The 25,115-nt window shown below is 37.4% G+C and overlaps 3 protein-coding genes and 2 long non-coding RNA genes across 11 annotated transcripts; 3 read left to right on the top strand and 2 right to left on the bottom strand.

The window, feature by feature from the left end:
- Positions 1 to 1,080: 1,080 nt before the first annotated feature.
- LOC137384813 (uncharacterized) lies at positions 1,081 to 15,610 on the bottom strand. 2 transcript variants are annotated; one of them, XR_010977666.1, is made up of 3 exons: positions 15,385 to 15,610; positions 11,444 to 12,409; positions 1,081 to 2,577 (listed from the first exon to the last, which is right to left on the bottom strand). It is a non-coding gene; the product is annotated as an uncharacterized lncRNA (long non-coding RNA). The 2 variants fall into 2 exon arrangements; XR_010977664.1 differs by lacking the exon at positions 1,081 to 2,577 and adding an exon at positions 7,520 to 8,589.
- Positions 1,695 to 4,382, top strand: hoxa10b (homeobox A10b). The gene is made up of 2 exons (XM_068059196.1): positions 1,695 to 2,595; positions 4,101 to 4,382. The coding sequence occupies exons 1-2, from the start codon at positions 1,836 to 1,838 to the stop codon at positions 4,373 to 4,375; spliced, it is 1,035 nt and encodes a 344-aa protein (XP_067915297.1). The 5' UTR covers positions 1,695 to 1,835; the 3' UTR covers positions 4,376 to 4,382.
- On the top strand, positions 5,426 to 14,457 carry LOC137384773 (homeobox protein Hox-A9). Of its 6 annotated transcripts, none has more exons than XM_068059235.1 (6): positions 5,426 to 5,504; positions 7,525 to 7,563; positions 8,249 to 8,428; positions 11,326 to 11,364; positions 11,897 to 12,463; positions 13,134 to 14,457. In XM_068059235.1, the coding sequence occupies exons 5-6, from the start codon at positions 11,923 to 11,925 to the stop codon at positions 13,373 to 13,375; spliced, it is 783 nt and encodes a 260-aa protein (XP_067915336.1). In that variant the 5' UTR covers positions 5,426 to 5,504; positions 7,525 to 7,563; positions 8,249 to 8,428; positions 11,326 to 11,364; positions 11,897 to 11,922; the 3' UTR covers positions 13,376 to 14,457. The 6 variants fall into 6 exon arrangements, with proteins under 6 accessions (XP_067915336.1, XP_067915328.1, XP_067915355.1 ...); XM_068059227.1 differs by having other exon boundaries at positions 10,990 to 11,364; XM_068059254.1 differs by lacking the exons at positions 5,426 to 5,504; positions 7,525 to 7,563; positions 8,249 to 8,428 and adding an exon at positions 9,215 to 9,307 and having other exon boundaries at positions 10,990 to 11,364.
- A 1,332-nt stretch (positions 15,611 to 16,942) lies between the features above and the next one.
- On the bottom strand, positions 16,943 to 20,773 carry LOC137384816 (uncharacterized). The gene is made up of 3 exons (XR_010977667.1): positions 20,680 to 20,773; positions 19,034 to 19,179; positions 16,943 to 18,613 (listed from the first exon to the last, which is right to left on the bottom strand). It is a non-coding gene; the product is annotated as an uncharacterized lncRNA (long non-coding RNA).
- A 118-nt stretch (positions 20,774 to 20,891) lies between these two features.
- Positions 20,892 to 24,220, top strand: LOC137384793 (homeobox protein Hox-A7-like). Its single transcript, XM_068059279.1, is given in 3 exon segments — positions 20,892 to 20,933; positions 20,936 to 21,359; positions 22,342 to 24,220. Coding segments are annotated over 3 exon segments (699 nt in total). The 3' UTR covers positions 22,575 to 24,220.
- The last annotated feature ends 895 nt before the right edge of the window (positions 24,221 to 25,115 follow it).

The following is a 25,115-nucleotide window of genomic DNA, read 5'->3' as shown; positions in this document are numbered from 1 at the left end:
ACGATGCGTGTGAAGCCAGCCTTCATATCCCGCTGACTTTACCACAAACGATATAAACGATATTTTAAATGACCTGCTTTAGATTAGCAACATTTTTGAACTTTAATCCAGCGCCTGAAGTTAAAATAACAATTGAAATAATAGTGTAGAGATGGGGGTTGGTGACGGTGGGAGGGAGGGGGTGGGGGGTAGGGGTACAATTCGGGGACGACTTAAAATCAACTGGTAATAAAGCGCAGCAATACCAGAGACTGAAGGTTAAATCCTTTGTCACTGTGAAATCACACTGTTTACTCCCGATCCCAACCTAAAGGCTGCATTTGCGAGCGTCGTTGTTGGCTGCACTTGATTACAGAGGTGGCCGAACAAAAAACACATAACATGTCTCCTATCCCGACCCGCATTGATATATGTCAAATTGTACAGATATGCCACAAAATCACCAATTTGAAAAAAAAACAGCGTGTACACGCTAGTAAGCGCGTATGTTTCCTTTGGCCAAAAGGTTTTTTTTTGTTGGGGGAGGGTGTGGGGGGAGGGAGGGGGTCTTTTTAATTGTTATATCACTTTACTTCTACCGGCGCTAATATTAAGGATAATAGCTTTACTTGGTTTATATTTGTACTTGAACGCCACTTCATTCCGAAAGTAAAGTACTCAAACCGAAAACTCCCGCTTCTCTCCTGAAACAGAGACAAGGCAGTTGTAGTTTTCTGTCTGACTTCATTTGCAAAAGTTACCTTTCGATGGGGTGGAGTGAGAAACTCTGGACGAAGCTTCTGTTCCGCGCTTTGTTTTAAACTTGACCGATTTGTAGTTGAGCTGCTTGTAAATTCTGTTTAACAGTCTTGTTTTCTATTTTTAAGACGAAATGATGAGATCGATTTTATAGATGTGGTAAATGCTGTCTACTGTAGCTCAGGCAGCCGAAGAACACATGGTGAAAACATTTTGAAAGAAATGTTTTCGATTTCTTGAAATGGTAAGTATGAAATATCAGAAATGGTCAAGGCTCAATCAACTTCTAATATCTAATGCTGGTGAAATACAAGAGGAAAGAAAATATATAGATTATGTTGCTTTATTAGTTTGTTGTCACTGACCTGCTACACTTAACCTAAAGAGCGGCAGCACGTTGCATTAATCTACTAAACATTAGACTACAAACATCAAAACAGTAATGCAATCTTGCGGCTGTATGTTCAAAAGTGATTCTTAAACACCACGCGTCACAGAATAGTAGTGGAAGTAACAATCAGAAAAGCCCCAGTATGGATCAGAATTACAGTGATCACTGTGAAACTGCAGCAGCAACCGGCTAATCACAAGCAGACCCGGGAAAGTCAAGATTACTTATGTTTTCTCGCCAGTGCCTGCCAGGGAACCTTAGCGTGTGATTAAAAGTGCTTAATAACAGGGCTAAAACTTTCCTTTTTGTGAACTTCACATGTAAATAATTCAAAATAATAAAATGATTGCTACCATGACACAGTGACCCTGTTTAATGTATTGCTGAAACTTGTGGTGATACTGCGCTACATATTGGAGCCCCGCTTTTATTTTATTTGAAGGACGTGATTCCAATAAAGTAGAACCGAGTAAATAAAGATTCATTTAGATGCTTTTGCAGTTTACCGAATACATATGGTGACCTTATTGCAGTTCGAGTGACGCAGCACTCCGTGGAGGAGGGGCTTATGTCCAGCTGCGCCATTTGATTGGCTCGTCCCGTCTGTCGTGCTGCGGAGGTATCTCTAATCATACTCAGCGTGTTTGCACAAGAAATGTCAGCCTGAACTGGATATCTTCTGCTTTCGCCAAATTGCCCCACAACAATGTCATGCTCAGACAGCCCGTCTGCAAACTCCTTTTTAGTAGATTCTCTGATCAGCGTGGGCCGTGGCGGGGAAGGAACCTATTACCCTAACAGCAGCGTGTACCTGCCGCCTGCCTCTGAGCTGTCTTACGGCACGCAGAACTGTGGACTTTTCCCATCTCTGAGCAAACGCAGCGAGAACAACTCTCAGAGTATGGTCCTGACTTCTCATCCTTACATGAGCGGGATGGAAGTCTGGTCTGATCCCCCCAGGTCTTGTCGCATGGAGCAACCTGCAACCCAGCAAGTAGCAACATGCTCCTTCCCCCAGAATATCAAAGAAGAAAATGCATATTGTTTATATGATTCTGAGAAATGTCCCAAAAGTGCAGCAGCAACAGATCTTTCCACGTTCCCAAGGCTGACATCAGAATCGTGCTCCAATAATGACACTACTACTAGCGGCGGGGTTCCTGTCCCCGGCTATTTCCGTCTGTCCCAAGCCTATCCGACATCCAAACAGACACTTTATAGCAACACGGGGCAAGTTGGGGCCTCTCCATTCGTGCCCCAGTCCCAGATCCGTTTCGGAACACCCCCTTCTTCAGCTTCGACCCCGACTGAGTTGGGGAGAAAAGGAAGTGAAGGGACATCCCCTGGTCATTTAACCTGCAGTTCGGAAAGAGAAGAAGCAGAAGCTGCGGCTTCTTCAGCGAACGAAGAGTCATCTCCAGTCCCTTCAGAAAGCAACAAAAACTCTCCTGAGAAAGAAACAAAAGGTAGGTAAATAAGAGGCAGAGGGGAATTTATATAGCCAGCACTCAGAAACGGGTAGACGTGGCAGGTACAGCCAACAAGCGTAACAAAGAGAGTTTTATTCTGACCTTGTGAACTTTTTATTTTTGGGCGTGAGCTATGCTGTAAAAATTAATGCCTGCTATAGTTTATAGCACGAGCCCACGCTCCAGAGTCAATTGTAGCCACATTCTAAACTTGTCAGATAAGTTACAAACCACGAATCCTTTCTGCAGTTATTTAAGTGTACCGCATAGAAGGACATATTTGCACACAGGGTCCAAAGTAAACAGAAGACAGCCAATAAATAATACTCAAAGGAACCCTGTGATGTTTTATGTTCTAGCGCGCTTTTCGAGCAAAAAAGAAAAAAAGTTTTCTAAACGCTAAAAGGTGACACTGTCATCTTTTGCTTTAAGATATTTAATAGTATTAGACCAGGGCAGAATTATTACTTATCTGTCTAGAAAAACAATCAAAATTTGGAGTTATACATCAGTTTTATTCGTTAGTTAGTTTTTGCTATGTCTGAAATCCAGGTGATCAGCTACATGGAGGTGTCACAATAGAAAGACTGACATTCTGTGGAAAATGTCAGTCTTAACCTTAACGAACATCCGATGAAAACATTTTATAAAGTTATTTCAAATAAAATGAAACAATGAAGTGTTAAAAAGGCAACGATCTTAAAACATTCCAGCGAAGATTCCATACTTCAATCTGCTCAATTGGATTTGTTTGCGTATTCAAAAAACTTTGCTTAATTTCCTCTGACGAATGAAATAGATAAACATAGATTTTTGTTTGGTATGAAACATGGCTGAAAAAAGTTGGGAATGATACCAGAGGGGAAGACACGCCTACTGGTGCTAAGCAAAATATTGAATTTGACCGATAATTGCAGTAAAATTTCTCTTTCAGTGGATAACTATGTACTGAGCCCGTCATCAAGCATACTAAAAGGGAAAATGTGCGAGATTCTTGTCGAATAAAATCAAACCAGACAGTGTCACCCCAAGTACATAACAATCGTTTTAAAATATATTTAAGCATCTAAATAGAGTTTTTCAAACTAATTTCGTCTTCAGTTTAAATGCAACTACAGCTCACTTTAACATCATGTAGCACTACATTTCACAAACCCGTTCAACTCATAAAGTAATTGAAAATATCTTATTTTTGCGTTCCATATGGATATGCAAAAATAGATTGTAGATAAAAGATAAATTGTTAGTGCCATGGTTTCAAACCAAAACATTGAAAATTGGAAGATATAGCATTTAAGTATTTCATAGGCACTTAAATATATTTCATACTTATAAAAGCATCCAACCTATCACAATTAGGTTTCTATTGAAAATTATATGATGAAACATGATAAACTTTCTTCTCTTTTCCCTGTTTATCTATTATCCCGTCTCTCCCTATTTATCTCTCTGTTTTCTTTCTCGTCCTCTCTTTCTCTCTTTCTCACCCCTTTACTTACTAGGGGAGGTGAAAGCTGAAAACGGGGCCAACTGGTTGACTGCAAAGAGTGGTAGAAAAAAACGATGTCCTTACACCAAACATCAGACCCTGGAGCTGGAGAAAGAGTTTCTCTTCAACATGTACCTGACTCGAGAGCGTCGCCTAGAGATTAGCCGCAGTGTCCACCTGACTGACAGACAGGTCAAAATCTGGTTTCAAAATCGCAGGATGAAACTCAAGAAAATGAACCGTGAAAACAGGATTCGGGAGCTTACAGCTAACTTCAGCTTTTCATGATAAACACAAACGCTGGTTTACAGATTTTAACGGGACATCGGGAAGCTGTGCTAATGTTGCTAAAAGACTAAAAACTTTTCCACTTACCTCTGACTTCTCAGCCTTCTGTTGGCTGTAGATATTTGCGATTTACGTGTCTTGTTTTTATTTGTGGCGGTAGTCTGTTTCTGTAACTATAATAAGTGTTGCCATTGATAAGCATGGCATGCACAGAAGCTATCGCCCTATATGATGATTTTTCCAAACAACTGGCCGGGGTGGGGGGGTGGGGGGGCACCAATCTTTTAATTGTGCTAATTACCAATTATCAGCTAAGTAAATCAAACTTTGTAATGTCTAAACACAGATGACCTATGCTGTTAAAATAGTTCCAAAGTAACTACCGTAAACTGACATGTTAATAGAAGTTAAATGTGAATATGCTGTAAAGTGTGTTGTTACATAAAGATATCACGTACCATGAACGGAAGCATCAAAACACATGTAAATGTGAAATACTTTATGTGTTCTAGTCACTGCCGTGATTCACTTTTAGAAGAAAACAAAAACAAATAGAATTGATTCATTTGGGTTTGCAAAGATGAAATACTCTTACTAGAGGACTCAAATCATGCTCAATCCTATTGCTGCTGAACTGTGTACATTTAAAAAAATACTTGTGTTTTCATGAAAGATGAATAAAACGTATTTGGTCGGAGTCCTTTGAGATAGGTATATGTACATTGTTTTTACTTCATTTTGTGTTCGTTTTTTTCTTACCTCATCTGTTGAGGAAGCTTCCAACAGGAATGGTAGGTTTAAAGACTGGCAATTACCGTTGCAATCTATTTAAATATTACCTAGACGGTCGTAATTTGTCTGGGCTATATAGCAATGGTGCTGTAACGTTTGTCGGCTTTTGTTGAGTTTTATGACTTGCTAGTATATCTGGGTTGTTGCTGTCTTGGACGAGTGGTTTCAGTTGAGCGAACAGCCACGAAGACAGAGGAAGCAGAGCACCGCTCGGATGTAGGAAATTGATTTTCTGTGAGCACAATACACTCAGATCTTTTAATCGGCTAAAATCAGAAGAGTGTGAGGAATCGAACAAAAACAGCAGATAAGACCTCTGGAGACATTTACAATGAAGGTGAGGTCTGTAAGAGGAACGAATGCTAAGGCCTATTATCCTATATTTTAAAATAATCGGTGAGGTTATTTCTAACAGCCTTGCATCTTTAGTATATTTTAAAATGCAAACGGTGCTTTTAGCAAATAAAAGTTAACGTTACGGTATCGTTTATATTTTGGCGGGTGAGAAGAGAAAAATAAAATATATCTCTATAGGCTATGTCATCTGACTAGCTCTTTTCTTCGGACAAACCTTGAACTCGTGATTATTGCAGTGCAGACAAGTTGCTATGGCTTAACATCACTGGAATGAATGATATGCATTTAGATTGCGTGAAATCCTGCACAGAGATAATAAAGAATCCGCCATATTTAGTGGAGAACTAACAATTATTCTCATGCTGAATTTGCAATGCAATCCATTCATTTGAATATAAATTCGGCCTGGAACGCGAAAAGCTGAACTGTTTGGAAAATTATTTCAGGGACCCACAATATTGCGCGTTAAAGGAGTGCCTTTCGCGCGTTTGTTAAATTGCATGCGAGGTTGTGACGAGAAGCATAATGATTGTGATTTTTTCTATTTGAGCAAGCTTGTTGAATGTGCATTTAGGTTATTCCTATGTGTGCACAGTGATAGGAATCTAAAGAGCTGTGATAGAACTGGCGTGTGATTTAGGTAGTTTCATGTTGTTGGGGCTCAAGTCTATCTCTACAACACGAAACTGCCTGAATTACTGCAGTTATAGTCTTCGCCAGTGAGTTCTGTCGCTGGTTTGGAAAGAAACCGCAGTTACTCAATAACCACGAATAAGTAAAAGATTTTGTTTTGATATGGCCAACAGCAAAATTACATGTTTTGTGACAGGAGTAACAATGTTTTGTAAAAAGAAATGGCGACTGTTTCTTAGGCAAGTTTTTTTTAAATTAATGCAACTTTGTAAAATAATTCTTGAAGAGCAGAGTGCCTTCTATACTTTGCAAGCGAGCACTGACTGGGTCATGTTTCCTTAACGTCACTGTCAATTGGGATTTTATAAGTGTAATGCTTTTCATCAGATGTGTTTTTTCTAAGAAGGATCAAGTTCACGTCTAAATTAAATATGATCAATTTCAGATTTCCTTGCAGCATATATGCCGAATTATTATTTGTAAACACTGATGTTGGCCGGCGCTATTCCACTGCAGATAACTGCAATTTCATCTGCACAACTGCGTAATCGATGCCTTGCAGATTTTCTCTTTGTTAGTGATAAATATTTCATCATCATATTAACATCGCCTAAACGGAACATATTTCTTTCGTGCATTTTGTACATAGCTGATCTTTTAATTCCCGGTGAAAATCGAAAATAAAAAAGCTTGCGCCAAGTGATTTAGGATGCACGTTTTAAGCTTATTATTCTACCATGTGCAAGACAAAGAAATTACTTGAAAGGCGCAAGGCCTCGGTTATGATCATTACATGGCGCCTGGGCGCGTAAATTTGTTTTGTTCTACGAAACAGCGACCTCGGCGGAATGTTGTGGAAGCGCGGCTCGGTCGGCTCTGCAGGAAACTAGACTAAACACAGAAAGCAGACTTGTCCCATTATATTGGCTGTTTAGACGAGACAAACAGAAGCTTTAATCTAAGCAAGGCGGTAAACAAACACCATGGCTCTTTATTCTGTTGGTCCAGTTACTCAAATTGAGCGTCCGATTGGAATTAAACCATTTTAAATCTATGTATCCACATGATTCTACAACATAGACTTTGCAATAGGATAGATTTTGTGCGATCTTACGAATGTACCATTAAAGTAATTTCATACAACAAATATACATACCTATGGTAACCTTTCCTTGGTAAAATGAACACAGCAGATTAACTGAGAGAAAGCAAAGCGCTTTTAATAGGAATTGCATTTGCATACAGTTTCCCGTATGTCGATTTAACTGGTTTTAAATTACTATTGTAAATAAATCACAAATATTACATTCAAATAAAATTTATAAAATCTCATTTACAATATTAAATGCTATCATCCTCTTTATTAGGTATATTAATGTACGACATGTTTTAGAAGGACACTTTGCGTGAGTTAAAACCTTTTTCTTAATTTTTTATTTTCTTCAGTGCAATACAAAAGAACATCTTCCGGAAAATATGCGCTGTTATAAACACGAAGCGTGATTCAATCCCAACATGATTGTCCCACCTGAAAACTATCTTCGGTCTGGTTTTAAAGAAAAAATACTGTCAAGTTTGTGCTGTTCAAACCACCATTTCGGGTAACAGCCAGGCCCTGTTTAAAATGCAGTTCAGCTCAGTCCTTTAGCTTAACGTCTTTCATTTCATTTACTGAGTTTTGATTTAAAATACACTTTATCAAGAAATTGGAAATTATTCTTTATCAGGCGCCTGAGTAAGTTGTGTAAGGCGATTCATTCAGACACCATTATTTAAAGAATAATCTTTCTCAATTCAAACGTGCTTCGATTATGCGAGGTGTATTCATTTCCTCCTTATCTTGTTTTCACAAATCTAATGGTAAAAATTAAAATTTTTACTTAAAATTCATTCTGCTTGTGGCTCGACTTTTATTATTTACTCGTTGCTCGCGAACTTCTCCCAAGCTTATATGATTGATAGACTTAAAAAAAAACTAGAAGCCACCGTGGTTTTGAAGTTTCCTTCTTTAATGTTAAATTATAGTTTGGCTTTTAAAAGCCAGCACAAGCGGGCTATTTTAACACTTTTAAATGAAGTATTTAATTTCAGACTAGTGCGGATAACTAAAAAGTGCTTCAATCTTTCGTAAACAAAACACACCCCAACATAACGTTTGGTGTTTGCGATTATCTTCAGTCATGACTTTTCTGAAATTGAGATCTTGAAGTCTAGCCACGGGGCCGGCTCGTCCAGTTTTGAAAACTCTCGTGCAGATGTCTCCAGGATTTGGTTAGTTTTATTTTATGTTTTTTATATATCTTGTAAATCGTTGCCAAATTACACGCTGTATGCCAATTAGACTCGAAAATGATGAAAGCACTTTGAACACGCTGTCGTCATTGCACACTGCATTCCCACAAATTGGCTTTGCAACTTCACACAGATGTTATCTGAACGGAAATAAAGGCGTCAACGTTTATAGTTTATTCTAAATGGTACAATTAGAATGCCAAAAATTTTCACAGATCGAATGTGTTTCTGCTTTGAAACTATTGCCGCCCGGTTTTATCCCAGTTTTGGAATATTTCTACACTCTTATTTGTGACATTTTTGCCTAGTCTTTCTGGCTACAAGGTGTACTCCATGCATATCCTACTTGCCTCGAAAATTCCGAAAAGTATTAAACACAGTCTGTGAGTGAATGCGAGTACCATATTTTTGACTGAATTCTTAGCTACTGGGAAAGTACATGAATTAATAAAATATTGTGTTATTTAGATCCTACAAACATGATTCTCAAAGTAAAAAAGAACAGCTCAAAACAGCACGTAAAAAAAGTTTCGCTTTATCCCTATTCCACTCGTCTTGCCATAGAATGAAAATACGATAAGTTCCGCTACCCCAGAATGCGTCTTAAAATTAGAATGGATGCTGTATTGTATTTTTGTATGTTATTGAATAATCTGTACCAACTTTGTATGATAATACTAATTTCTTTGGAGACCTTGGATGAATTGTATCCACGCACGTAACGGATCTTTTTCTCTGTTTTTTTTCCCTTTCCGAGCCTGAAAGCTGCAACTTGCAAATAACATGCGAGTTTTCTGTGTTGAACGTTCAAACAAAAGCTTAAACTGAAAATCTAAACCGGACAAGTCACCAAAATCCGTAACTATCTTTTTTGGGGGGACGGGGTTGAGGGGGCGGGGACGGGGGGTGAGGGGGTGGGGGGGGAACAGTGATCCATTTGAGATTGAGAATTCACTATGCTAATTGCAACGAATTCAACTATATAATTTAAAATCAAATATTTCGTACAAAACTATAAATCTTTAGGTATCGCAGCAAGCCGCGACACATTCCAAGGTTGTGGTTAAATTCTTTCAGGCGTTTTAATAGTGGGTTGTTTTTATCTATTTTCTTAGCAAAAAATACCCCTACATTTCAATTAGAGGAACCGCTCTTTAAAGAGAAGTGCAGTTTCACAGCGTCCTAGCTTCACTTTTTAAATATAGAACCAACATTTAAATCCTAATTTCAGGCCATCTGCACAGGAAACACAAAACGTTTTCTTTCTTGAGGCTCAACACTGGACTTGAGTGGTTCTCGATTTTGCTCTAGACCTCAGCACTCCGCCAGTGTCGCTGTAACACTCCGCTGACCAGATACTCAATGTTGGCGCACAGGCGACAGGCTGAATCTCCCCTTCCAAAACAAAACAATGGGGAATGCACAGAAATCTAAAGAAAGATTCGGATAAAGGGACCCCAAACGTCGAGAAAAGGAAGTTGTCTTTCAGTTAGCTGCAAAGGTTTTAAACTGAGAGCTGATCCAGCCAGCGGATGGTGGGGGGAAGCAAGCGATTCAACACGACGGCGACAGTACTTTGGTTTAATGTGGGATCTGATAAATGTCTTTGTTTAATGGTTATTTCTGTGGTATCTGATCCACGCAACAGTTCAAGTACTAAATAACAATTTTGGATATAGGATTATTTTACGCTGTTGCTAGCGTCGAGATAAACCGAAGGTATTTTTAAATTAAGTTTGCTGTAGCAGAAATAAACAAAATGCCCGCATATGGAATTATAAAATAACAACAAAGAAATATAAAATAAGCATTAAAACAAGCCTCATTTGCAAACCCACATAGCCCAGCTACCAAATCATATTACTGTTTGTCTTCAAAGATCTAAACGTTTTAAAACTAGGGCAAGTTGCATTTGATTAAAATGACTATTGCCAATTCTCTTTCAGATTTTGAGCAACTGCATACATCAAATATGTTTTAAAAGAGCAGTCCAATGAAACACAACATAATGTAACATATCATTATGCCCTGTGAAACTGTGTACTGGAACTGTATAAACAAACGCACTGACGCCTAAACCATACCCGTAAAATGAAACATTTCATGCTAAAATAGCAACGATAAATTATTCCAAGCGAAAAATGGCAACAAGATAAATCACTGGCGGACGATATGGATTGTTTCTGCAGTTATTTTATTTATTTTATTAAAAAATATATTGCAAGTTCATTTACTTTAAAACTAGATCATGTTAAACCAGGATACTGGCCTTCTGACTAACATCCCATTTATTAATTTTAATGTAACTGAGTAATATCGTCCAACGCTATACACATTTATATCCATAGTGTGTGTGAGGCCTACTAAGTTTTTAAGGCACAGTACTTAGTTGCACATTAAATGTTTAATAGGCCGATAACACTGTAATAAGGATGCCTTCTAACTATTGAAATACGACTGTTACGTTTTGCATCTGTTTATATATCTAATCGTTTTCTTTTATTTGCTATTGAAAGTAACATATCTTAACTATATAACAGATTGGGTTTCCGAACGCCGCCTGTGCGGGGAAGCTTTCCGATTTACTCTCCACAGAACCCGCCAGAGAGTGACTCATACAAAAAGTCCACGAATTTGAAGAGAACGATGGCAGAACTGCCCGATTTCCGAAGAAATGTATTTTATCCGGATATCTGCATCTGTCAACCAAAGTAGCACGTTGAATGCGGAAGTTGAAATTTATTATGGTTTATTGTAGATAAAGAGCCTTTTTGGAATGACTATAGCTTACTAACATGTAGTTTTATTGCTCAAACTATTATAAAACGGAGATTGTCACAGTGTGTTTATGTGCGCCTCATTTTTAAAATCTTTAGATCTTTAGCAGCTGCAGGTACACACGCCACTTCTCAGAGGTACGCTTTAAAACTTCGTCAACGATTTTTATTTGTTAAGAATGCGCTTTTAATTTTACTAAGCATGAATAATAAATACCTGTCCAATCTCTTTCCTCGTTGTTATTTTCTGCAGTTTATAGTTTCACTCTTTCCATAATCTTTTATGTGAAGGTTAACGGTTTTAAGGTGTTCGTTAAAAAAAACGAGCATCTGATGGGAAGATTGATTATGATATAAAATAGTCCCCTAAAAAAACTACAACGGAATACTTTTTTTTTAACCTCTCCGCTGGCAACAAAGAAATCAGCTTCCATATATAGAGGTGATTATATCTCTTTGCATAAAAACATACGGAGTTGCTATATAAAATTATGTCTATAAAAGATTGACTCTGTTACAAGCTGCGGATTGATTTATATTTTATTGTTGTTTTTTGAATCACGTGAGTAACTTAGCCAATGGCATGGAAGTGCTTCTGCACCATATTAGTAGACTGTACTTGTCGCGGCGGTAAGTTGTTACATTGAAATCTGCTCTTTCATATTTTCAGAGGGGCTTGCTGTGTCATTGCCGAGAATGTCGACATCAGGGACTATCAGCAATTATTATGTCGACTCCCTTATAATGCATGAGAACGAGGATCTGCTGTCGTCCAGATATGCGTCGGGTTCACTGGCTCAGGCTTCCAGGCAGGCAGCCCTTACTGAGCACCCCGACTTCTCCCCATGCAACTTCCAGTCTAAAGCCACAGTTTTCAGCACCTCCTGGAGCCCGGTTCATGCTCAGAGCTCTGCCAATATGCCCACTGTTTATCACCCTTACATGCACCAGGCTCCGATTGCCGCCGCGCCCGATGGTAGGTACATGCGCTCCTGGCTAGATCCCATGCCGGGAACCCTCTCCTTTCCCGGGTTACCTTCCAGTCGACACTACGGCATCAAACCCGAGCCAGTAGCTTCCCGCAGAAGTGACTGCACCACGTTTGAAACACACACGTTGGCCCTCTCAGAGTATACTTGTGGAACTTCTCCTGCCGACAAACGTGTGAGCGAGGTTTCCTTTTCTGAAAATAATGGAGAGACTGAGTCAAACGCAGATAAGCTACACATGGATCCAAGTAAGTGTGGAAACCCTAAATATTTGCATTACTTTTCTAGATAAGGATTATAAATACGAACTGTTTTATATTCCTTCCATATTCTTCATTACATAGCGAAAATACAAATGCACAGATCTATTTACAGTATTGTTTTTTTTATATATAACTGAAATAGATTTGAGACATTTGTTCAAGGTTTATGCTGCAAATTTACGGCTGTACTGTGGGTATACAGTGAACTAATTTCCATTCATTATAGAAGAGAAAGGGGGTGAGAAAGGGGGTGATACTGAGTAATTACTGACTCTGTAATTCAAGTGCATCTGGTGTAAGTGGATGTGATGGAGATAAGACTACTGGATAAACAAATATTGCACACAATAGACACCACAGACAGACTGCATATTGTTTTGGATTATTAACGTGTCTGATTAACACAGCGTCACAATATTAATTTTTTCTAATTCATTTTGGACTTTATTCATAGAGTTTGTTCATTGAACAAGACGATTCGTGTTAAGAGTTTAATACTATGAAAACACAGATAAAAATGTAGCAACCAGCCTCATTAAGCTAGTACTTCTTGACCCTCTTATCTGTAAAGGTGTTTTGATTCTGAGAATGTGGCAATATTTTGACTACATGAATAGGGAAAATATATCAAATGTATTTCCTTTCATATTTTCAGATAACCCTTCCGCCAACTGGCTGCATGCAAGGTCTACCAGAAAAAAGCGCTGTCCTTACACCAAACATCAGACGTTGGAACTGGAAAAGGAATTCTTGTTTAATATGTACCTCACAAGAGACCGCAGATACGAGGTCGCCAGAGTCCTTAACCTTACTGAACGGCAAGTTAAAATCTGGTTTCAGAATAGAAGGATGAAGATGAAAAAAATCAACAAGGAAAGACCTAAAGACGACCGGTGACACGAATTAGAATATTTTTGAGGGAGAAAAAGAACTAATTCACAATTAAAATCGAAATAGGCCCCACTGCAGAAAGACTATGTGTACATTTGTCATGTCATTAGCACAAATTATTCCTTTGCCAGTTTTGGACTAAATATGGTGGGATACACTTGTTAGTTGGGAACCAAAGAGGGGACATTTACGGCAAGGTTAAGCATGAGGCTACGGAATCTACCTTACTTTACATGAAAACTACCTTTTCTTAATCCACCGCTCTTCTCCGTGGACAGTAATTCAGTAATACTGTACTAGTTTAATATTTACTTGTTTTACATGCAGCAAACGAGGCTGCCTTATATACTTGAATCCTTGTGTCTGTTGTGGTGATTATCTCTGTGACTGGGCCTCTGTGCTCGGGCGGTGTCCGAGTAAAGATCGTGTAAACAAACAAAAGAAAAATCTCAATTTAACTCAGGATGTTTATTATAAAGATAATAGGCTCTGTAGTGCATTTGAAATGTTATTTTCGTGGTGACCTTGGAACATATATTGTATTATTTTCACTGTGAATGAACCTGTAGAAACTTCAGGCTTTATGCTGTCTTTGTGAGACTGAGTAACGGCCTTGCCCGGGGTGCATGACGATTGTGTTGTTCTTCAGAAATTATATGAAACTGAATTGCATAGAATGCTAATATAAGTTGTATTTCAAGGAGCAGCGCTGAGCATAATGCTACACGATACTCTTGTCTGTTGTGATAAAAGCACGAATAAAGTTCTCAGACACTTTGTATTTATCGGTGTTGTGGTGCAAAGAAAAGTGTAAGATTTGGTTTAAAACTACCTATATGTAAAACTAGTAACTACCTATGTTTTGTGTGTAAATGTCACCCTTAATATTGTTTTGACGCATTTATGCGATAAAAATAAACAATATTGTTAATAAATGTAATGTGTACAAGGAAAATATCTGGGTGCAATAGAAAGAAAATATACCACTAATGTGTTTTAAATGGGGGTTGTCTTTAGGCCTGTAGAGCTAACACATTTACATTTGTGTACACGTTTGAAATGAATACCTCGCGTCATATTGACCAAACTATACTGTTTGTAATGAAATGTCATTTTATTTGTTGTCTAATAAAATATATGTTTCACTACATATAAAATATGCTTTCTGTTTATGAAGCTCAATGCATGCAAACACCTCATATGGAACTCCACGATTACCTTCTTATTCCACCAGCATTGCAGAATTTTCAAAACACCCCGTACCTTTAGAGATATTTCAGATTTTCAACACGCGAATCAAAATGCAAGCTTTCAGGCGAACAGCAGCAAGTAAATGAAATAAGCGGAATAAAGTTTGTCAGTTTCATGAAAGTAATCCCATTTTTAAATAATATTTAACATTGCATAGTTAACATCAACTTCTACAATTTTGTAAAATTTAACGATTTTTGAATTTTGCACAAAATGCTGACATTCAAACCTTAACTCAAAGTTTGAATTTCCCTCAATAAATATTGCAACGAATATAATCACCTTAGCTGACATGGGTAACTAAAATTAGAATGAGACTGGGGTTTCTGCAAAAGGGAAGAAAATAGAAAGTGTAATGTAATAGCGTTGGCTTAGAAGCGAATCTGATGATACAGATTCTGAATACGTTTGTGCTTAACGCCCAGTTATCGCCAATTAACCCGAGAATGTGCAAAACTGTGCATTAACAACTTTTATCTGTCGCCTGGCCATGCGCCAAGGCCGCTGATTATTTATATGATTTGTTGTGTGTTACTTATTCAAGCAATGTAGTACTTCTGTTGAAAGTGGAAATGAATAATCTTGAGTTGCTTGTCCGTGTGAAGAGCACCGAAATTGTTTAGATTTCATCGTATAATAAAGAGAGAGGTAAATAATTCTAAAAATTCGTACTGGCACCAATCCCTGCCACCATTTCATTAACTCGTCAACACAAAAGAGCAGCACCCTTAGGAAGAAAGTTAAAGTAGACTTAGTCGTCTTACCGCTAAAAAAATTGTTGTGCATGGCTTCGACATTTATGCAACTTCCTTTCCAACTGTAAGATCCCTAGTTACTTTTTAAGACCCCGAAGACAGTTTGGATAGATTTAGTGGGATTCAAATGATTTGGACACTGGGCAGCGAGGCCCACATAGTTGGAAGTCTTGGCAGTGGCTGTCGTTAGTAAAATTCAGAGTGGTGTACCGCAATAAAAGAAAATGACTGCTGTAAGCGTTTATGGGGTGTAAAACGCTGGAGGTTAAGGGGCGAAGTGCATAAACACGACACTGACGATCTTAATTTTGGAGCATTCTTCAGCATCTGGCAGCAAATACTTGAATAGGATTACAATTATTGAAACAATTTTCATTATTATATTAAGCAGCTGCTAAATTGAACCTTTTTATTTTTAAGTATTCAGTCTGAAAGGTTATAATGTTGTGACGCCCTCTGTTGTTGCAGATGGAACTTCAAAGACTAAACTGGGAGACTTGCAATAAAATGAAGGGTCTGGCAAGCCGTCTGGTATTCAGGTTTTAATGAGTTTACAACTGTCCAGCTACAATCAGTATTTTTCCAGAGAAGGCGATCCATTTGTTTTGTCTGGCTGCCTAGACAAAAGGGTCTGCGGAAATAACGACCTTTATTAGTCTCGTCTTTAATGTGGGCCCCTTAGATATCTCTTCACTAATTTATTGCGTCTAGTGGAAAAATAACAGATCTTTAGTTATTTTGATGCGTGTTTTAACGCTATCTGCAATTACATTTGTTAGGTATAAGAAAAAAAGGCATTGTCAAAAATAGATATAGGTATTAATTTCTTTGCAGTTTCGAAAAGGTTTTTTTCTGCATTCGCCGACAGCAATTTCCTTGTTGCAATTTTCTTTCATAGCCAGGAGATGGCAGTGTTAATCCACAGAAGAATTTAAAAAGAGTGCCGCCAAGCTGCCAAAAAGTGCAATAACTGCTATAAACTGGGATTTATTTATACAGTAGGTTGTAAATGGGATGAAAACATCTACCACAAATGGTACTTGTAAAAATGAACTGAGGTCTATGGAGTATATTCATTCTGAATCCATCAACTCATTTGGGGACAGATTAATTCCACATGACATGGGGTTTAGAAATCCATTTGTGCTTCCATGTTTTATTTTTAATGTACAAGAATACGATTTAAATTGATTATTTTCCACTTTGTTTCTCAGTCTACTGAACTGCATGCAACAGGGGATAGCAATTAGAAGTTGTGAGTATCTGAAAAAGAAATGACGTGATCTGTTATATATCTATATATACGCGTATGCAGACACATTTATACATACATACAGGTATACATGTGTCCAATCACATACTTAAATGCACATGCATGTACACTTGTTTATCCCGAAATTCCCCAGCGAGACCAGTAAATGTGACATATCTTTGAAGTACACAAGTGACTAAATTTTTTGGTGTATTTTATGGCTCCATTTTATTGTAATTTATAAAATCACATCTATAGACAGAATAGACAGAATAGGTGAACTAGAACAGCAATAAAGTAAAATTCATGAGCAATAATGTCTATTTTACACACATGCATAAAGGAGAGATCTGTAAAATAAGTGATTTTATTTGTGTTATGTACGCACACAGAGAACGAAATGCACATTACAGTGCAACAAAATTCAAATACTTTTAAAAATAGATAGGTAATGGATAAGTAGGTGACTAAATGGATAGCGTTATTAATGGTATATGGTGAAAAACACGTTGGATGTACTTGACAGCATACTAACGTTTACATTATAACTTGGGTCAAATGCGGTGACAAAGAAAGTCAGTTGGGAGGATACATGTCTTTTTTTAAAGGTGCCCACATAATATTTTCTAGTTGAGACACTGCGGCCTATATACTCAGCTGTCTGCATCTTTTCAATTGAAAGATTCTGTAAAAGCTCGCCCGTATTGATTTCAGACTGAATGAAAGCGTCGGTTGTATCTAAAAGATGTTGTTTTTGTTACAGTGTGACTGTTATGTTTAAATAACGTCACCTAAGTTTCTTCATACATCAGAAAGTCAAAATCACGCAGCTGCTTTTTTAGTAGCATAATAGTGTATACCTTTTGGAACTAAAAACAGGTGGCTTCCTCACCTTCCTAAAACGTGGTGATGTGGAGTCAAAAACGTTTGTCATCACGTGAATTATATTGATTTCATGATGTGTGGTACAAAATAAAGATGTTCGCATTCATTACTCGAGCGTAATATATGCAATTATGTTTTCTATATATATAAATCTGTGTAGTTCTTGCCACAGCACAATACTAAGCCAGAATTTAGAAAGACCAGAAATCAAGCTTCTATTTCCTTTAATAAACTGGACAGAAGGAATGGGGAATTTTTACAGCCATATAGTAGATTCCAAACCATAGAAAATGACGTGAAAAGAAATTGATATATTTACATTTCAAAATATACTGACAGGAATGATCTACGTTATTATTCAATGGCAATTCAAATATATGCTCCGTGATCACTGTGCTCTTTGTTATTTTGTCTATTGAAATGTAAGCTTCCCTGCTGCACTTCGAGTGTTACCTGTTGCAGCGCAACACAATCTTAATGTTGCAAAAAGTCTTTTCCTGTGTTTGTAAGCAGTTTACAATAACATTAATAATAATCTGATAGAAAGAGTTTAAAAAAAAATCATGGGGCATATAGCCCTATCCTGAAGAACAGAAGAAACTCGGATTTCCGAATTTACGAAATCTGCCATTATCATTTAAATTTCTGCAAAACATAACGCTATGACGGCAACATAATCTATCTATCTATTTATCTATCTATCTATCTATCTATCTATCTATCTATCTATCTATCTTTCTATCTATCTATCTATCTATCTATCAACCTACCTACCCATCGATCTATCCATCTTTCTACACAAATGAGAAATTTTATGCAATTGCATATTTATCAGATGTTTTTCCTTTAGTATTCTCCTTGTTCTCCAGTTGTGGATGAGAAGACATAGTTTGAAACTCTTCGATTTATGAAGACACCATGGTTTACTGACCATCCATACGATTCAATTGTATTTTGTTGCAAAAAATATACGGTAACATTTGAAGTTGCAACCATAATAATTTATTAATTCATGTTAAAAATGTTTCGTTTTCTTTGTTTCTATATTTTCCCCAGTTCGAGCTGTTAATATGGCGCTGTGACCAATACATCATTAGATCCCTGGTAATAAAAGAAAATAAGCATTTGCGATTGTTGCTAAATAAACCTTGTGCGTTAGTGTCAATGTTTTATTAGTAAAGTCTTATTTAACGGTGACAATGACATTCACGAGTAATTAAAGTGTACAATAAAATGCTGTAATTTGTATTTTATTTATAAATATGTGTAACTGGGGCCCTGCAGTCGCAATGCACGTAGGCCAGCTGTGCGAGAAAGCTTACAGCCCGGAGAAATGGCGAAATATAGAGCAAAATAGAAGTGAAAAATCAGCTTCCCCAGACATCTGTTTCATATTATTAGAAAATAAGATTTTGGAGGTTTTGCGGAGCATCTGTTTTCGTAGCATGCGTTTGGCTTCAGTTAACAGCGTTCTTTTGTTATTATTGAACTAGAAATTCATGAATGAAACGTTGACTTTACTGGTAATCGTTCAATTATATTGCATTTTGTTCCACTCTCCCCCTTCCTTCGATTTTTATTTCTCAAGTTTTCATCGGAGTTATTTTCCTTGTAATCAAAGAGCAATCGAGAGCGGTAACCAATTTTCAGTGGGGAAATTTTCAGACCTGGAAAATATGGTTTTAAAAAGGTTGGTACTATATATAATACGCGCCTCTTCTGCTCGACACAACCGCTCGCTGTGGATTGTAATGGTGTAAATTTTATTTAAACTCTCAACATTTTAAGGTCATCCGTTAGGTCTGGTAAAATCTTTGATACCTCGGCTTCGGATATATTGTGATGTAGGAAAAGTTGAGCATTCAAAGCGTAATCTCAAGCGCTTCCCAGAACATGTAGATTTGCGCACAGTTTCGATTTTGGAATGTAAAGGAAACATGGTTATTGCAGACAGTTTTGCAGCTTATATCAAAGATTTTTCTTTAAGAGCGAGGGACGAATGTAGTGCAATAATCTCCTGATAAAACACCCCCGCTGGTGCAAAGCCTGTCTGCTTAGCACAAGGATTGTGACTTGCTAGAGGAGACTCCAGAGATCAAAAGAAAATAACATATCCTAATATTAGAGAAAATGTTTCCTAAAGGACCCCAGACGGAAATGCAGAAACATATTTTATTGTAATAACCCTTTAATGTCAACGTACCAGGTGCATCGTTGCAAGACTGTATATCTGTTGTAAATACTGGGTTTCCTTTTCTCCATATAAAACCGACAAGTATACCTATTAACATTGCACATAAAAGCAACTGATCCGCTGGAAAGAAACCAAAAACCTAAGTAGAGTAACTGGACAATTTGGAAGGGAATTGTGGACAACAGCTTCGGAGACAAGTTCTGTGATCTTACGAGAGCATGGGGCGGTGGGGGGGGGGGGGGGGGGTGGGGGGAAGAGAAAAAAAAGTTGTAAAACAGAAGGAGGAAATGATACCGGGGTAAATCCCCTGCGGGGTTCTAATCAGATTACTTAGCAACTCCAAAAGGTTTCCACGGAATAGCTGTTGCACTGAAACCCGTCAGAGGAAACGTGCTAATCTCCAAAGTGAAATTGTGCATTTTTATAAATCAATATACAAACAGGCTTGAATGTTAAAAAAACGAGTTAATAACAGAGCCGCCCTGTACGATGCTGCTGCAATATCAAATTTGCATCTGTAGTCCTCAATAAAACCACGCAGATTATTCTATAATCTAGAGATTACATGTGTATTGACAATTAATTCAACAGGGCTACAGTTTCTCCAGTATTGTACAGTGATTGCATGGTACTGCAAGACAGCAAACAACTCGACAGGGAGGGGGAGAAACAGTGGAAGTGCTCGCTTCCTTTAGTTGAAACCATTTAAACCTTTTCTTTTTAACGCAAAGGGTAGAATGATCCTTAATATTAATCCAATGCGACCATCGAGCTCTTACTACTCATAAAAAATTCTTATTTCTAAATAAATGCAGTGTCTCATGTTTTATGTCCAGTAACCGTTTCATTACACACACTTCCAAATTCATCATACATCTTATTTTCAAAAATGTTGGAAACATACCTGCAACCTTAAAGCCTTCACTTGCATGTGGGACAGTGGTTTGTAAAGTAATTATTAGAAGATACTTACCTTTTAAAGTTGCACAATCTACACATTAATAATGTTGTAAAACATTGTGTATGATTTTTTCACAATTTAATTTCGAAAATAATCGGATAACATGCTATTTACCACCTGTGATGTGGAATGCTATTGGGGGACGGGATCACATGGTCGGGTCACGTGAATAGAAATAAGTCGGACTGAAGGAAAATGGGTGTTTGGTGTAAATCGGGGGTGTAATGCTGCCATATATCACGCTATCTCGTAAAACCGACACTGAAGAGCCTTGGCCAACAAATCACCAGACAAAATTATGAGTTCGTCGTATTATGTGAATGCTCTTTTTCCCAAATATACGGCGGGGACATCCGTTTTCCAGAACGCGAGTGGCTTTACAGAAGCAACTTCTTGCGCCTTTGCTACCAACTCACAAAGATCCAGCTATGGAGCGGGCGCCAGCGCCTTCCCAGCCCCGATGGCCGGGCTGTACAATGTTAACAGTGCAATCTATCACGGCCCTACCATGTACAACACAGGTTATAATCTAAATTCAGATTCCTACAACCTGCGCTGCTCTGCCTTAGACCAGAATATTCCAGTTCTTTGCAGCGATTTGAGCAAACAGGGTTGCGAAAAATTGGATCAGACAAACGTGCACCCTCAAGCAGAGAGCAATTTCCGGATTTACCCCTGGATGAGGAATGCAGGTATGGGACATAAATGTAACATAGCTATGAGAAACGTGCAAATGACCAGTTAAAATGAGTGCCAGTACATCCTGGAGGTAGTTAAGGGTTTTAATGATAGCTGAGGAACAGTTCCTCAAACGCATGTGGTATTGTATGTAGATAGCAATCATAAAACTTTTATTGCACAATTAATCAGTACAATCCTCGTAAAAGCACTCGACTTCCGCTCCTTTAAAGTTAACAGCAACTCACATATTGCTTGTTTACCCACTTTTATCAACACCAAATAAGAACATTTCTTTTACTGATACGCGGGAAAACCGGATATTCCTTGAGTAAATGTAGAATGATATATTCCAGGTCCAAAATAGGTTTACAGATAAAGCAAGGTCATGGAGTTGAAGATTCTTTTTTGTTTTTCACCTCGAGAAAGATCTCTGGGCCCTTATAAAGCTTCCCTTTTGTAGATGCAGGTTGGTATATAAAACGCACCACATTGGTTTTATAGTACAGGAGCTCTAACCATCAGAGAGGATCTGGGGTTTTACTTGCTGGCGTTAGAATCTAACACACATGAAAAAACATACATGCAAGCTTAAGATTTCAGTTACCTGTCATTTCTGTGTCCGAAGTTTAACATTGCTGTCTTGTATCACCGGTGAAATAACGTTGTGAGTCCCGGCTTGGACAGAAACCAATAGCTAAGAACACACACTGACTTCCATTGAACCTTGGGAAATAACTTTAATTTTTAAATGCTCTACCAGAAGAAGATCCCGCTGCGAACCCAAATGCTTATTTACACCTTAAACCAAACAATTGGCATTCGAATATTTTGCTCAGCCACAGACATTTTAATAAGTTATGAAAGAGCAGAGATAGACGAGAGAAAGTTAGAAAGGGCATTAATAGGTTGACCGAATTACTTGCATATTCTAATTATTAGGTTTTATTTTTTTTTTAAAAGGTCTTATGGTTGCTGTTTTTATCTCTTTCTCAGGACCGGACAGAAAGAGAGGACGGCAGACCTATACCCGTTACCAAACGTTGGAACTGGAGAAAGAATTTCACTTTAACCGCTATCTGACTCGCAGGCGACGGATTGAAATTGCTCACGCTCTGTGTCTCACTGAGAGACAGATCAAAATCTGGTTCCAGAACAGGAGGATGAAATGGAAAAAGGAAACCAAAGCTGGGAGCTCTAGCACCACAAGCGAGGAAAAACAGGAATGAGACTTCCAGCTGAATCTTGAACTGTGCTAATAAAGTTGTTCTTCAGCCGCCATAGCTGACATTTGACCAGCTAACCACACTATTGGACTATTACAAAAATGCTGTGCACTAGCACTCATATACTACCTATATGTTTTAATAAGTTCTTCCGAAATCATGAATTTAAAGTTCTCTGATTTTGGTTTCAGTCAAAAAAAAAAATCAGAATCTTTACCAACATTAGTTAGAAATATAGGAATTGGGTTCAGAATCCGTGCTTTCAGTAATAAAATGAAAACGGTAGGCTTTAGAACATTTGTCTGCAGATGTCACAGGAAAAACAATGGAATGCTTGTTTTCTCTAGTTTAATTAAGACTTTTGCTCCGTAATAATAAAATGAAACTGAATGAAATTCGAAACCCTTGTTCTCCGTTATTAAAATAAAGGGAATTGGATTCGGATTCTGAATCTCCAATAGTGCAACGATTAGCACAATGATCGCCGATAAAACAAAATGTAACCATTGTTGTAATCTATGTAATGTAAAATTCACTATAGCACTATGTGATATAAATATATCATGCACTGAGCTATTTCTCAAACTTATTTTACCTCTGCTAACGTGTCTTCTTCATATATTTCAAAGTATTTCTGCTTACTATTCACAATATAAAAATACTGTGATGGTGGTTACTCATTTCCAGTCCAGACGTCAAGTATTGAGCCACTCGACCATATTGTGCAAGAACTGACAGAAAGCTAACTCGACGAGTAAAATAGTTTACTTATGTTCAATTCTTTGTTTCTATCATTTTCTACATTCTTTCTTAATTGTTCTCTGAGTGTGCCACTTAATTCAGAGATATATCGTTCGATTAACAGAATAAAAACGTTTTCTGTTTTCACATAGCAATGAAATGTAACTACCTAAACCACAATAGTGGACATCTTGCACGTTTATGGAAACTACCTAAATGTTTTAATTTAACATTCGTTTCTATGGAAAAAGTGTTGTTCTGGGAGTATTGACTTTTCGCACTTCTTAAAACAGTACCATAATATGAGAGTAAAAATGTGAACTATATACTGATGTATGTGTTTTTTTTTAATGAGGTGCGTATATAACCACTTTATAATGCAAAAATAGTGATAACTACCTAAATGCCGGTTTACGTTTGAAGCGAATGGAATCGTTACGCACTGTGCTTAATTACATATCGTAAAAAGCAAAAAAAAAAGTCGTATTAGAAGGGGGAAATTGTATTATTTCTTTTTGATCGATGGCATTAAAATATATACTGCTAAAGATTTCAAAGAAACCATGTATGACTGAATGATGTAATTGTGTTTCTTTAAGTATATTGTATCAGTTGTCTTATACATGTGTACTGTTTAAATTATAAAATAAAAGTATCTAATAACCAAATGTAATAATAGAAAATGCGAACTGCATCGTCGACTGGATATATTGTGGTTCCATATTCAGTGTGGTGTCAATCGAAAGTTTGCTTTGTAATCTGTGTATGTGTCGTTAAACAATAACCGATGTTAAAAGTTTAAGGTGCAATCTATTTGAAATACATGTATTCGTTCCAACCATGTATACTTTGAATGGAGTCTCAGTAGGCAAACAAAATTCAGAAACATTAAACGGTGCTTGAATAAACACGGTCTCGCTTTCTTGCCTGAGCAGTTACCACCAAATGAGTGGGCACAAGATTCGTTATAAAGGCTAAAGTAACATCAGTAATAACAGCAATTAATATAAGCTTTTACAAAAGTAATATATAATTATTTCTACACCACAGTGCCTTCTAATCTGATTTTTAACAAACACATTGATACATAGTTTTTCTACACGAAATAGGCAAACGTTGTACTGATTAAAACTGAATATGAGAAATCGATTATTAAAATTGCGTAATTTCGATTATAATTGGCAAGATTATTTATTTTTTAAACAAAGCAATATCCGAACGCAATACATTCGAATCTGGATCCAATGCCTGATCGTACTCATATTTCCGTTTGAAAGCAGTCGAAGAAAAATGGAAAAAATGAGAGGGTAGTCCAGTGTGGTATCCGGTTTCAGTAAAAAAAAATATTTGAAATGGGGAATAAAAATAGCCAAGTCGCTCTGTCATCGCCGAGCTTTGAACGAATTTTCGGGCAAGCGCAGATCTTATATGATCTGTATGCAGTGCGGCACTGTAACTTGTAGCTAGATCACACAATTGGGCGAGCTTACGGCCATTTTTTAAACTGTAGCATATTCACAAAACGAGTAAACTGGAAAAAAATATCGATACAATAGACGCGATTATACGTACAACAGAATTGATCTGTTATAATAACAGGCTGAGTGCAGAAACAATAATGACTTTTGCTTTTTAAAAAGCACAAATTTCAGCCGGGTGTTATTATCATGATAACGTGACTTCAGAAACTGGAAATTTATTTTTAAACCGCGGAAAAAATCTTTAATAATTTCACAATTTTAACTTGTCTCTTTGTTAAAAATGGCGTCTAGGACCTGCCTCCTAATAGTCATGGGGAAATGT

Source organism: Heterodontus francisci, chromosome 2 (genome assembly GCF_036365525.1).
Source record: "Heterodontus francisci isolate sHetFra1 chromosome 2, sHetFra1.hap1, whole genome shotgun sequence".
Taxonomy (NCBI): Eukaryota; Metazoa; Chordata; class Chondrichthyes; order Heterodontiformes; family Heterodontidae; genus Heterodontus; species Heterodontus francisci.
This window is presented reverse-complemented; position numbering and strand designations above follow the sequence as displayed.